Source organism: Leptonychotes weddellii, chromosome 6 (genome assembly GCF_054177405.1).
Source record: "Leptonychotes weddellii isolate Sample4059 chromosome 6, ASM5417740v2, whole genome shotgun sequence".
Taxonomy (NCBI): domain Eukaryota; kingdom Metazoa; phylum Chordata; class Mammalia; order Carnivora; family Phocidae; genus Leptonychotes; species Leptonychotes weddellii.
Genome location: NC_138374.1, coordinates 127,808,985 through 127,824,220, shown reverse-complemented (window position 1 = coordinate 127,824,220; position 15,236 = coordinate 127,808,985). Strand labels below are relative to the sequence as shown.

Below are 15,236 nucleotides of genomic sequence, written 5' to 3'. Positions count from 1 at the left end.
AGCCAACATGACCACATTACTTTGTATGCTGTTTTCTTGTATAAATTTGTGCTATTGTGCTGGTTCTAGGTGATGGTTATTCCTTGTGGCATTACCAATGCGCTTTCTGAAGAAGACAGAGAGGCTCTGATTGCAAAATGCAATGATTATCGAAGGCGGTTACTCAGTGTTAATATTCGAGTTAGAGTTGATTTGAGAGAGAACTATTCTCCAGGTTGGAAATTCAATCACTGGGAGCTCAAGGTAAATTCTTTAGTTGCATCTTTTACTTCTGTACTCCCAATTTGGATTTAGATTTTCTTAACATATGCTTCTATAAAATGTAAGGCTTTCTCATTACTTTTCTCTATTTGGATAGTTGTGAATTTTTTTCTTCTTCACTTGAATTGCACTTAATTTTCACACAGTCCAGATCTTTGTAATAGTGATAAAGTTTATATATTTGCTAAATTTAAAATCTTTTTTGTGGAAGCTTATTTTTATTATGTTAGAATTAAAATGATCTTGAAGACCTTGTATATGATTAATAAACCTCATAGGGTTGTTATACCAAAATGTTTATACCAGGAATTCACATAATAAGTAAGCTACTTAAACAGTAAGACTATCAGAATACTGGTGCATGGTTACCACCTACCTGTCATGGTTAACAGCTGATCAGGAAAACATCAGAAAGTAATATCATATTTGATTTTCCACACCGCATTGTTTCACACCCATTTGTTGATTTTTATTTTGTATATTAAAGGCTAAATTCTGATTTAATATTTTTGTTTTTTAAAATATTTTATTTATTTATTTGACCGAGAGACACAGCGAGAGAGGGAACACAAGCAGGGGGAGAGGGAGAAGCAGGCCTCCCGCCGAGCAGGGAGCCTGATGTGGGGCTCGATCCCAGGACCCCGGGATCATGACCTGAGCCACAGGCAGACGCTTCACGACTAAGCCACCCAGGCGCCCCCGATTTAATGTTTTTAATATAAATTTCATTTATTGCACATTGTCATTAGTAGATGATCTTTATTTTTAATTCCATTTTTCAAACTTCTGGAATTTATTTTTTTTTTATATGGTTTACCAAGGGAATCTTACTAGATTAGCAGAATTTCTAAACTCACATTACAGGAAATAGATGAGAAGATGTAGTGATATTGCAGCTCCAAGCTGATTCCAAGTATGGAAGCTCAACAGAATTGGGATTATTCAGTATGAACACATACAGGGTTCCCAAAGTTGCTGGTATTTATACCTCTGTTTCTTTTAATTGGCCCCTAAGGTAAATCTTTTATGATTTTGTTTCCCTTCTGTATAATACACTTTTTCCTTTACTTACTTTCCTACCTTTAATGAAGACTTTAAAGATAAGTGTTTCCTCACATAATTTCCCTTTAATTGCAGTGTTTTTTGCTTACTTAGAAATAGCAGTTGTGTGTTTCCAGCAGCAGCTTGTCTGAGCCCATGTGCCCTTGCCTGAGGTTCCAAATGTTAAAGGAGAAACATATTCTTTGCTACTGGCTGGAGTGAGAGGAGAGAAAAAAGCATCCATAGTCACTTCTCCTTCTGTCATCCTCCTCTTCCATCTCACTTCTCCCTCTAGGACTGACTTGACTTTGTCCCTGTCACTCTTTTTTTTAGTAGCCTGACAGGCCTATACTGTGAAGGAGATACGGAGTGTGAGTAGGCTCTGCTACAACTTCCTTGTCCACAATTGTCAGGAAAGAAAACAGAACACCTAAATTCTAAACTTGATGCCCAAGATTAAAGAACAGTGGGAGGGGTCACTAGTGAAAAGTACTCATGGCACTTCTTAATGCCATTTTATCTCCATTTAGTCCAAGAATTCCTGAGAAAAAGTATTTTAGAAGATCTAGATTCGTATTCATTTGGTAGTTTAACTTTGTACAACGAGGCAGCTCGGGGGTGGGGTGGGATGTGTATATATTGGGAGACTCGGTTTCGTAACTGGGGTATATGGTGTAGTTATCAGACCAGAACCCAGGGACTCCACAACTTCTTTATACCTCTTCCTGTATACTTCCTGAAAGTAGAAAGGGGAAAATAATATGAGTGAATTAACTACTTTTCTTTTTACTGTGTTGGATGACTGAAGAGAATTGCTACTGAAAAGAAAAACGAGCAAACAAAAAATCCTTTATGAGTAAATTCATAACTTTTTACTTAGAAAAAAATGAGCAACAGAATATATGCCCCCTCTGTGATCTGGCCTCAGATGATCTTTCCGGCCATTGCCACCCACGCCCCTGTGTGAGTGCCCTCCTTATCCCACATGGGCTCTGTCATTCTGTGCCAGGTTATTCTCACACCAAGATGCCCTCTCGCCCAACTCGGGCTTTGATGCCCTGCTCTGAGCTGCCATAGCTCTCCTTGCCCAGTACAGGACCCAGTCCTGTTGCTGTTAGTTGTCATGTCATTTTGGTTTTCCTTTACTCACGAGTAGTTCCTTAGCCTTTCTTTGTTGTTCATGACACGGGCATTTTTGTAGGTATAGGTCAGTTATTTTATAGAATGTTCTTCAGTTTTGATGAAATTACTCATTAATTTTTGCCTTCTCTAGTAACTTTCCTTCTCTCTCTTCCAGCTGTGAGGATAGTCTCCCACTTCTGATTTTCTGTACTGATTATTTGTATTTACCTGGCAAAACGTGAAGCTCCTTGAGGACAGGATCTGTTTCTTCTTAGTCCTTTTGTAAATCTCATTGCATTAACACTGTTACACATGCATACATTAGGTGAATAAAGGAAAAGAAAATAATGATGTAATATTTAGTGTACAGTAATTTGTTCTCTGGTATTCATTATTTTAGAAGATAAGTCTTCTCTAAAGATAAATCTTTTTTTAGAATAACAGTTAAAAATTTTCCTTTGATTTTTATTTGGGGGACTGCCATCAGCTAAACTGTATATTGTAGAGGCTCCTAACTTAAATTTGAAAACCCCAAATTAGTTTTAGAGGATCATTTGCTCAAAAAAACAAAAGTTTAAAAAAATCTACTGTTTGTTAGGTAAGGTTCTAGATCCTAAAAATAAGGTCTCTCTGGGCCTTAATTTCCCTCCTGGAGCATCCATAAGGGTTGAACATTCACAGGCTTAAATTTGGATATAGTCCTTAAGCTCCTTTGTAAAATCCAAACAGAATAGGGGAGTGGTTCCCCAGAGTGCAGTCCCAGCATCACTTGAGAACTTGTTAGAAATATGAATCTTTAGGCCCCATTCCTGGACCTACTGTAATAAGAGATTCAGGGGGTAGAGCCCAACAATCTGTGCTTTAACAAGCCCTTCACTCTGCACACTAGAGTATCCAGAGCTAAGACTTAACCACACTGTTGTGCCGAGAATGAGTCACAGATGTGCCAGGGTGTACTGATGAGTGACTTGGGGCGGCCTTAATTTCAAGAAGACCTCTCTGTTTACTACCTTGTGTGCCCCTACAAATGCAACTTTCTGTGCGTGTCTTATGGGAGGAGAGGTAGGAATATTGATCTAGATAGCACTGCCTTCATGTTTGTCCATTAAACACAACTCTTAGCTCAAAACTGCTTGGGCAGTACATTTTTTTCTTAGGTTTATACGTTCTTATTGGAATAGATTTCTGTAGTATCTCAGGAATATTGCCTGCTGTTTTTATTGTTTGCTTATGCCTTTGATTTTTTGGGTTTTTATGATTTGTAGCGGATAAAGCCATGAAATATTCTGTATCTTCAAGTGGAGACAGGCATGCATCATTTTAACTGCCTTCTTTGTTTTCTAGGGAGTTCCCATCAGACTTGAAGTTGGGCCACGTGATATGAAGAGCTGCCAGTTTGTAGCTGTCAGACGAGATACTGGAGAAAAGCTGACAGTTGCTGATAATGAGGCTGAGACTAAACTTCATGCTCTTTTGGAAGACATCCATGTGAACCTTTTTACAAGGTTAGTTCCTTAGGATTGCTTTTGCCTCTGATCTTGAAACCCTATTCAGCTTTTGAGAGCTGTACTGAGGAATTTTTTGAGTACCCCAGCTGGAAGTCATCTTTCCCTCTGCGCTCCCATAGTTCTTAATTTGTCTCTCTCTTTTTGTGTTTTTGACCTGTATCATGATGATTTTTCCAAGGGTTTTTCTGCCTCCTACTAGGTTTGCCGTGCTGGCCTGTCTGTCCCATGTCCTAATTCAGTTTGACTTTAAATCCAGGCTTTTATAACATGTAAATTTGAGGGATTAAGGCATTGATTCTCACCTACTGGATACACGTTAGTAGCACCTAGGAAGCTTTAAAAAAAAATAGCAGTGCCTAGACCCCCTCCGCAGAGATGTTAATTTAGCTGGTCTAGAGTGAATGTGGCAGCTGTAGTATTAAAAGCTCCCCATGTGATTATGACGTGTAGCCAAGGCAAAGAACCTTTTGACTGGGATTGGAGATCTGGGGTGAAAGGAAGCTTCAGGGCTGCACTGGCCTGTGGAGAGGGTTCTTCTAGAATCAGAGGTCTCAGAGCAGAGGCACTAGAAGATCGGTGCATATATGTGGCACTTTATTTTCTTTCCTACCCACCTGAGACAAAGAGGAAGGCCCACTGCCACTTGGGATAGGGGCTTAGTTTGGGGGAAGGTAGTGCCTGCATCTTATTTATTCATATGTCTTCTAATACCTTGTGCCTAACTCATATTAGGCCTCAAATCATGCATTTAAGGAATGAACTAATTTTAGCCTTGGCATTGGTGCTTACGTGTTTTTGGGCAAGTGATTTCACTTCTTTTGGCTTGCTTGCCCTAAAATGAGAATGATGAGTCACTTGACTTCAAGGATTTACTTAGCCTAATAATGAATAGTGCATTTGAAGTCCATCTGAACTGAGAACAGGTCATATTGTCAAGAGGTAAAAGATGAGAAAGCTGCCTGTCCTTACTGCTTCCATTTAGTGCTTTTAGTACACTGGTTCTTTTCTAGGGGTTTCTCTTCAGAGTCACCTGGGAGGTTTGGGAACAGAAACATACCTGAGCCTCACACCTGGATTTTCTGATCATTGGTTTTAAGATTGGTTCTGGTTATCTGTAGCATAAAAATGTTCTGTGTGTGATTCAGATGCATACTCCTGATTGGAAAGCCACTGCTTTCATGGCTAAAAAGCAGTTTTATCTTTGACATTTTTATTCAGCAAATTTGTTAATGTAGGTTTCATAAAGGTGCATTTTTGCCCCACCCTAAGGCTTAAGCCTTATATATTTTTTCTGGATCTCATTGGCTATAACTTATTCAAATGGGTCTGTCCTACTATGGAAAAGTCAGAAGGGGGCACCTGGGTGCCTCAGTCGTTAAGCGTCTTCGGCTCAGGTCATGATCCTGGGATCCTGGGATCAAGCCCCTCATCGGGCTCCCTGCTCCGTGGGAAGCCTGCTTCTCCCTCTTCCACTCCCCCTGCTTGTGTTCCCTCTCTCTCGTTGTCTCGGTCTCTGTCAAATAAATAAATAAAATCTTAAAAAAAAAAGTCGGAGGGGATTTGGTGGAGAGCTAGCAGTTACTGGCGTAGAATTCACATGGTCTTAGTCCTGAGATTCAGAAAATAAAAATATGCCTTCTCTTTCTTGGTCACCACCCATGAATCATCCTCATGTAATGTGTGACTGAATGTAAGAGAGAATAATACTTATTTCCATTTCTAAAACCTGAAGTTCTTAAAAAATAATTATATAGTATATGAAAATAGCGCGAATAATGTGTATTTATGGTTTTTCCTTTTTTAAAACATTTTCATGCCTTTGTGTTTGATTCTCACAATCCCATACGATAGTTAGACTTACTTGAGTTTTTTTCCAATTTTGTAGAAAGGAAAACTAAGACCAAAGAGGTTTTAAAAATAACGTAGACTCTCATAGATGGTAAGTGGTATAGCCAGGGATGGAATGTTGGTCAGGAGAGATTTAATGGCAATAACAAAAGTAATTATTGCCTGTTGTGTGCTTGGCAAATTCTCCTTTCATCTAGTGTTAATAGTAATGCAGTGATGAGTTAACTGAGATTTACTGCTAGCAACAAAGTTGAGATTCAAATTGAGATGTTCTCACTTCAGGTTATTCCTCTTTTGTTAAATTATGCTTATTTTTTTTAAAAAAAACTTGGTTGTATTGGTAAGAAAAAATATGTATTCTTTTGCAATTATATTTTGATAGGGCTTCTGAAGACCTTAAGACTCATATGGTTGTGGCTAATACAATGGAAGACTTTCAGAAGATGCTAGATTCTGGGAAGGTAAGAGACTTCTGAAAAGTTTTGAATATAAAAATATTTCAGCTATGGTATTTTAAGACTCACTGAATTTATGCATGATATTAATCCCTTTTTCAGGGCCAGTCACACGCCAGGGTTATATATTACTCCACATTCTGTCCTCTCTTTTCCTTTGGCTTTCCTAAAGCATTACAGCATTATATCATTTTTGGATAACACTGTGAACTGATTATGTAAAAGCTTTTTCTCATGCTTGAAATGCTGGCTAAACAACATTCATTCTGTACGACCCCTAATGTTTTAATTACTGAAATTTTTCATTTTGTTGTTCAGCTTGAATTAGGTTCTTGAAGTAAGCATTGTTGTAATGTAATGTGCATATTCCTAAAATAAGGTTAAAAGGTCCATTTCAGAAATTTCAGTTCTCTGACCGTGTGTGTGTGTGTTTTTCCCTGATCTTAATTGATTGAACTTTTCTGAATAATAAGGGGGAAAGTACTGCTCATGTTTAAGCCTGTTTTTCAGAATGAGTGGGTACTTCAGGCTCCTTTAAAAGACCCAGGTATGGGCGCCTGGGTGGCTCAGTCGTTAAGCGTCTGCCTTCGGCTCAGGTCATGATCCCAGGGTCCTGGGATCGAGCCCCGCATTGAGCCCCATATCTGGCTCCCGGCTCAGCAGGAAGCCTGCTTCTCCCTCTCCCAATCCCCCTGCTTGTGTTCCCTCTCTTGCTGTCTCTCTCTGTCAAATAAATAAATAAAAATCTTAATAAATAAATAAAAGACCCAGGTCTTTCTAATTAGGTACTTTGGTGGTTCTTTAAGATTTTATCAGTTTTATGTGTTCTGAGTATGCAGATGTTCCTAGCTGAAACTTTCAATTTTCATAGTGAAGAGGTCCTGATTTGCAAAATTACTAATTACTGGAGTGAATCACTTACGAACTTTAGTATTCTAGTATTCATGCTTGATTATACAACCAGTCCTGTGTTCTCAGGTTATAAATGAGGAAACCATGGGCCAGAGTCTAAATGAATTACCTTGACCTCTACAGAGGCAAACTTGCTCCTAGAATTTAGATCTCTCTCCTGACTCATTTTAATGCACTTTCCTCTGTATCTTTTTGTTTGCTTGTTTTAATTTTTTTATTTTTAAGTAACCTCTACACCCAGCATGGGGCTCAAATTCAGCCCCAAGATCAAGAGTTGCATGCTCCACTGACTGAGCCTACAGGCACCCCTGTTTGTTTTTAATTCATGCTGAGAATATAAGGCAAAATTTTAATTGGTTAGGGTCATAACCTCTCAATATGTCTCTTATTGCACGAGCTGGGACAGTGTTAATCTCTTTGGCTCTCAGTTTACTAATCTGTAAAATGGGAGTATAAGGTAGATAATCTTAAAATCCCCTTCAGATCCATAATTCTTCAGTATTTAGCTTTCTATTCTTGGTTTATTACCTTTGTGATCTTCCATCTTTCTGGTTTCCATAATTTGTCACTTGACTTCCAATAGAAGTCTAGAGAAATGGAGAGCCATCTATCCGATGCAGTGGTTTTTTTTCTTTCACTGTAATTTATCTATGATTATTTTATTTTTGTTCTATTACTGAATTTTAAAATTTCATTTATTATAGAAGTATTATAGTAGTCACTGTTGCAGTACAGTCTGGTAAAGATATTTACGTAAGAGTTAATAAATCAATAGAGTATCAGTTAATCCGTTGTTTTCAAAGAAATGAATCTTAGCAGGTCTTAGAGTCATATCTTTTATTCTGATATTAGGTCGGAGATTTCAACATCTATTCTAAAGCACCAAGTAGTATATTAGCTGTATGTCCAAGGAGCACATGGGAGATTAGAGGAGACTTTGTTTTTTGTATTCGGGAGTCAGTTCCACCCCCATCTCACCCCATGTTGTGCAGCTTCGATGAGTTGACTGAGCATCAAGCAACCTTTGAGGCTGTTGTAAATAAAACTGTATTTACTAGGTGGGGAGAAGGAGAAAGGGATCTTTGGAACTTTAATGTAGGTGAAAGTTTGATTTTCTACTCTTCTTTGTTGGTAAAATGAAAAAAAAAACAAACTATCTGATTCATAAAATTTGAGTAAATTTTTCCAAGGGGATGATCTTAATTAAATGAAAAATAAATGTTATTTATATATAATTTTTTTTTACCATTGACATATACTAACCTGTTGACACTATGAGTATTGATATTTCTCATCATTAACATTTTCTGCTACAGATTTCAAGATACTATACATTGCAAAAAATTGTATCTTTTTGTAGCATAGATATAGAGATAATAAAAAATAAAAGTTAAAGATCTTTCTGTGGTTGAATAAACAGCCTAAAACTGTGTGTTATCCTTTCATATTAATGAATTACATGCATAAATAGGAATTCCAGATCTTATCACCTACACCTTACTTTGAAGCAACAAAGAATTAAAACATGGGTTTTTACAAAATTGTCATTTATGAATCTAAATAACTTCAGTTGAATTTTTTCATGCTATATCATTATTTTAAGTTTCAAAAATTTATTATTTTAGGGACGCCTGGGTGGCTCAATCAGTTAAGCATCTATCTGCCTTTGGCTCAGGTCATGATCTCAGGATCCTGGGATCGGGCCCCACATCGGGCTCCCTGCTCAGCGGGCAATCTGCTTGTCCCTCTGCCCCTGCCCCTGCTCGTGCTCTGTCTCTCTCAAATAAAAATCTTTAAAAAAATTTAAAAAAAAACAAAAATTATTGTTTTAGAAATACTTTCTCAAGGCTCAGTAATTTTTTTCTTAGGGAAAAAGAAAATAAGGCCATTTACTGTAAAATTTGTTAAAGTTACAAAAATATAGCTGTGTGTGGGTTAAAAATAAAAGTAAAAATTTCTAAGAAACCAAATTTAAATTTATTACCCGAAGACATTCTTTGTAATTAAGTCTTAATATTTTTATCATTTCACAGTGACCATGGTTGAAGTTTTCCTCCCATTCTGTCTAGTAAAATTTTCTAAGAAACCAAATTTAAATTTATTACCCGAAGACATTCTTTGTAATTAAGTCTTAATATTTTTATCATTTCACAGTGACCGTGGTTAAAGTTTTCCTCCCATTCTGTCTTTTATAATGAATTTTAAATAATACTTTTATGAATGTACATTCTTTCCGTGCTTTCTGTTTGTACAAAGGCTAATGATTTACCAAGTTTCAATACAGAGGGGTAACTTTGGGTTATTTTGGCTCTTGTATCTTTACGTTTATTTTTGCTTCAGTTTTCTTGCACATTTCTATTAAAATTTTTCAAGATACTTATTACTACCATCCCTTCCACCTTCTCTCATCCACTCACTCCTACCCTCCAGGATTTTCCTACTAGTTTATCACTTCTTTATTGTCTTAAGGCAGATTATCAAAATAACAGTTGATCAGTGTTGGGAATTTGGCTAACACATTTTACTGAATGAACGTAAGAGACAGATAACTAACACTTCCTTACCTTAGAAGAATGTTCACCTGATCAATTACTTGTTCTTTTTGTAATTTCCTGATGTCAATGTACTTGTACTTTACTTCTTAAAGAAGCCTTTTGAAGTATATTTAACCAAATTCTGAGTGCCTTAGGGTTTGCAGGAGGCTCTCAGTTGGAGTATGGAATGTGTGGCTGGAAGTGGTTGATCAGAAATTGATGAGGAAGCTGGATAGCTTCTTAGCTGTTCTTAAACTAGCATTTCTAATGTGTGGGGGGGATTGTCCACACCTTTGATCTCCCCATTGCTAACCTTGATCTCCAGGAATTTTCGGTAGGAATGTTACATAATTGTTACTGCATAGAAACCTCATTTTGAAGTAGACATGATATCAAAGTTTAGGATTTACAATTGAAAGAAATCTTAATTCTTGTCTAGTCCAACACACATTTTACAAAAGAAAACTCAGAGCTAGGGATTTTCAAAACAGGCAGTGAATTTCAAAATTAGGGTAAAATCCCAGCTATCTTGATTTTGCCCATTATTGTATATGGTCTATGAAAGAAAATTTGAGAAGTTGTTTTTTCTAATGCAGAATGATTTTTTACTTTCAAATACCTTGTGGACTTTAAAATGATTCACTTATCTATAGCAGTGTGGCATAAAGTGAGGTTGACCTGATTGTTAATGGTTATTGTTAACAACAGTGTAAAAATCAGCTTACTATTTGTCATCTCCTCTCTGTCCTTCTCATAACCGTTTACCTAGGCAGAGCAGGTGGTAGTCGGATCTGAAATGAGGGAGGTACAGCCGGAGTCTGGACTCAGGGCTACTCATCCTTCCTTTCTCTACCGGCACTGTGGCGTAGCTAGTTTATTTGGACATTGACGTGTACTACAAAGATGTTTTATGTATGTGGGTTTCGGATCGAGGGGGAAAACATTTTCTCATCTCTTGCACTTCTGAACAGTGTTCCTTGCAGATTTGCAAAGGTACCAGGGCCTGAAAAAGGCTGGGAGACCTGTCCTTTTTGCTTGTCAGTTTAATAGGCCATTCAGGTGTTCCTTTGACAGAACAGGAGTTATAAATACTGTTTTTCCTTTTCTGTTAGATTGCTCAGATTCCATTCTGTGGGGAAATTGACTGCGAAGACTGGATCAAAAAGACCACTGCTAGGTAAATACGGTTAACAGAACTGTGACAGTAACAAAGAATGGGAATATACAGCATAAGTAAATGGAATTCTTACTTGTTTTTAACTGCAGGGATCAAGATCTTGAGCCCGGAGCTCCATCCATGGGAGCTAAAAGCCTTTGCGTCCCCTTCAAACCCCTCTGTGAGCTGCAGCCCGGAGCCAGATGCGTCTGCGGCAGGAACGCCGCCAAGTACTATACCTTGTTTGGCCGCAGTTACTAAGGGATAAAACAAAACTGCTCTCTCCAATCCTCCTCACTTTTTAAAAAATTGATATTAATATCTTCCCAGATATAGACAGTTTTATGATTTTTTAAAATAAAAGTTCTAATAGGAGGTTACATGAGGCACAAACACCTTATTCTTATGTCTAAATTAACAGTGGGTAAGAAGACTTTTCTGTAAACAACCCCAGTAATAAACACCATGAACTGATACTGTCTTATGTATTCATTTGTTTCTGAGATACCTGAAGCATGTGCTACGGGCCATTCTTACAGAGAGCTGGAGAGAACTGGACCCTTAGGTAACTGCTCTTGGTCTGAGCGTCCCTCACAGTTCAGACCGCGAACGAGCAATTACCCCGTTTCCTGTATGTTGAGGTACTTCCCTTCCTTAACTCCCTCTGCCGAATCTAAAATTGTCCTAAATCTTTCTGTTTAAAAAAACAAAACAAAGCCACAAATAGACAAAAAAACCAAAACAAGCCCAACTTTCCCTTGAGCTTCTCTCTCCCTCTCATTACTACTAGTTACTGTGGGGTCTTGATTTCTGAAGGAGCGAGCAACCACCCCTCACTTCCACTTCTTTTCCTTTTTGCATTTTTCTGTCCCCGTCCCACCTGTGCCCCCGCACTATCGCCATTTCCCTCAGATACTCCTGCCTTCTGACCAAAGCTAACTTCTCAGTGTCTTGTCTTACCGTACCACTCTGCTCAGCTGCTGTAGAACATTTCCCTCTTCACTAAAATTACTCCTATGACTTGCCCTCCCACTCTCTGGTTCTTTCTCTTAGTAACAGGTCTTTCACCGGTGTTCTTCCTCAGCCTGCTCCCTAAACATCCCTAGGCCACGCTTCCTTCCATACTTGGTGCTCTCCTCGTCTGATCCCCTGGTTTCAGAGAACACGAACATTTTCACCTCTAGACCTCCAGTCCAGCTGCATACTCGGGTCTCTCGAGCTTTCCGTCAGAGTTTCAGGTCCTCTGTCCCCAAGCCCCCACTTCACTGCCCACTCCCAGACATGTTCTTCCTACAGTATTTCCTGCCTGAAGGATTAGCATGAGCTAAATCCACCAGTAACGTAAACCAGAACCCGAGAGCCATGCTAGTCAGCCCTCCAGCGCACGGTCTGCTGTCTTCATTTCCCAGCACGACATCCCGACATCCTGCCCTTACGCTGACGTGTCCCAGGTTTCCCTTTCACAGATGCTTTGACTGCCTCTGACTGTCATGGCCTCCAGAGTTTCACCTCACGCAGTCCCCACATTTCCATAGGGGTTTTTTCCTTAATGTACAATGTGTTAAGATGTTCATCTTCCCCATAAAATCTTTTCATGGCTCACCATCGCTAGCAGGGGAAAATGTGAACACTTTAGCCTAGTCTGGCTCAGCCTACCTGTCCAGTCTCCTCTTCAACCAATCCAGCAAAGTCCTTTGCACCCTAACCATTTGGGGTTTCTTACGAAATTTCCCATGAGCCATTTCCCATCTCTCTGTCCCTTTGCCTGGAATGTCCTTTACTCATATCTAGTCTACTGGCTAAATCTCTTTATTTGGGGCTGTGTCCTAACACGCTTTCCCACTTGGTAGTGATAAATACATACCAATAAGGGACAGAGCTTCAAAAAGGACTTGAATTTTGAGTCATGCTTTGCAGGATAAGTGGAATTTTAATAAATAGAAAAAGAAGGACATTCCAGGCAGAGGGAACAGCATATGCAAAACCATGAAAGTATATGCTGTGTGTGAGAACACAGCAAAACTGTTAAATTGGTAGGAAATTGTCAAAGCAGATTAAATACAACATGCCATCAAGACTGACGTTTTGAGTATATATATTCATATACCTAATTTAAAGAGATAAATACATGAGCCACATTTCTGTACCCAATTTCTTATTGAACTGTGGCAGTTCAGAATGCTTTATCTTGTCTTTCTACCCTTAGTAGCTGTGTAAAGTGCCTATTCAGTTGTAAAATGGAGAGAAGTCTAATACCTATACTGTAGTTACTCTCCCTTATAAAGTACTTAGAACAATGCCTGACACATACTAAATAAATAATACCTAATGTTATGACCAGGCAGAGTCAACTGTAAGTTGCTCCTAATTTGTAGCTTTAATTAAAATACTTACTTTGGCTTCTATTTTTTTTTTTTTCTGCAAGCATAAATGCTCTAAAGGACAAGGTTTTTTTAGTGGGTCCATGACAAAAGGTTGAAAAGTAGATCAGAGACTAATAACCACATTTTGTCCCATAGCCCCTGGCCATTTTGGAGGAGGTGGCAATCATTGGTGCAAAGACAAATCCCCAGGCTATTTTTCGAAGTTTCAGATGAGTAGAACTAATTACAGAAAAGCTTGAAGTTTGCCGCTTTCAAGGTATTCATTATTTTTTTTTTTTAAGGTTATGTAATTCCTTTTTTTTTTAATTTTTATTTTTATTATGTTGTTAGCCACCATACAGTACATCATTAGTTTTCGATACAGTGTTCCACTGAATCATTAGTTGCGTGTAACACCCAGTGCTCATTACAACACGTGTCCTCCTTAATACCCGTCACCTGGCTACCCCATCCCCCCACCCCTCTCGCCTCTGAAACCCTCAGTTTGTTTCCCCGAATCCATAGTCTCTCATGGTTTGTCTCCCTTTCTGATTTCTCCCCCTTCAGTTTTCCCTCCGTTCCCCTAATGTCCTCCGTGCTATTCCTTATGTTCCACATATGAGTGAAACCGTGTAATTGTCTTTCTCTGCTTGACTTATTTCACTTGGCATAATCCCCTGCAGTTCCATCCATGTTGATGCAAATAGTGGGTATTCATCCTTTCTGATAGCTGAGTAATATTCCATTGTATGTATGCACCACATTTTCTTTATCCATTTGTCTGTTGCAGGGCATCTCGGCTCCTTCCACAGTTTGGCTATTGTGGACATTGCTGCTATGAACATTGGGGTGCATGTGCCCCTTCTTTTCACTACATCTGTATCTTTGGGGTAAATACCCAGTAGTGCAATTGCTGGGTCGTAGGGTAGCTCTATTTTTAACGTCTTGAGGAACCTCCATACTGTTTTCCAGGATGGCTGCACCAGCTTGCATTCCCACCAACAGTGTAGGAGGGTTCCCCTTTCTCCGCATCCTCACCAACATCTGTCGTTTCCTGACTTGTTAATTTTTAAAGATATTCACTACTTAAAGGAACTCTCCAGTAAGTAATTATGTTAAGGAAGGAATCCTTCACCCCAAATCTGCTCGTGAAAAATTGCTTTCTTTCTTAAATTGAGGTTCAGCTAAAATACCAAAACTTTTTCAAACATCTTAAGAGTGGTGCTGCTTTTCAAGAGGGTGCATAAACCTGAATCCAAAAGAATCCAAAAGATATCCTTTAAGAAATGATCAGTATTTTACATGCAGATGACGGCCATTAACTAGATATATGACCGACAGTCACAGAAGTGATTGTGAGCCTCGTGTTTGTTGCTGCAAAAAGAAAATACACAGGTCAAGGGATATTTACTGCCGGCTCTGCTCACTGGGACTACTAGTGTGTATTACCTGTTAGCCATTTCTAGGTTCATCCGTGACTGTTTAAAATAGTTCTTAATTATGCAGATAAATCATAGGAAGCCTTTATTAGAATCAGTAACAGCACCTCATCCGGCCTGCTGCTGCAAGAGGCTGTGAGGCTTGAGATCAGCACAGACCACTCCACAGAGCGAGCAGAGAAGGCATCTTGGCTAGAGAGTCTGCACATAGCACCCGACTTTATGCCTGATTGTGGCTATAAATACTAAGTCATCTGTCACAAAACTCCGGTTTTTAGGGGTTGTCAGCGTCTGAAGTCTAGGGAGACAGTTGCCGCTACCCTGTTCTTTTCAAACCTATCTCTGGCCCTTTGCTTGTCACTTTCACTGTGTCTAGAAAATGCTAGCCATTTATTTAATAAATTAGAGTGCCTGCTCCGTGCAAAGTGCCAGAGCATTTGGTAGTGACTAAACATGATTTTTCCTCCTCATGGCTTTATCTCCTTGATGTGTCTATTTTAGCTGCAAAATCAAGCAGTCGAGTGGACAGGGTGGTGGAGCAATGACCTGGGCTGAGCATTGTTAGGAGGAGGCGTAGCCTCGGTGAGGTGATCCCTG

The 15,236-nt window shown here is 38.9% G+C and overlaps 1 protein-coding gene across 1 annotated transcript in view; it reads left to right on the top strand.

The window, feature by feature from the left end:
* Nucleotides 1-11,311, top strand: part of EPRS1 (glutamyl-prolyl-tRNA synthetase 1) — a 67,682-nt gene extending 56,371 nt beyond the window's left edge. The window contains exons 28-32 of the mRNA XM_081825189.1: nt 70-243; nt 3,769-3,929; nt 6,163-6,241; nt 10,794-10,858; nt 10,948-11,311. Coding sequence (XP_081681315.1) covers nt 70-243; nt 3,769-3,929; nt 6,163-6,241; nt 10,794-10,858; nt 10,948-11,098 — 630 coding nt within the window. The 3' untranslated portion in view covers nt 11,099-11,311. The remainder of the gene's footprint in view (nt 1-69; nt 244-3,768; nt 3,930-6,162; nt 6,242-10,793; nt 10,859-10,947) is intronic.
* Nucleotides 11,312-15,236: the final 3,925 nt, after the last annotated feature.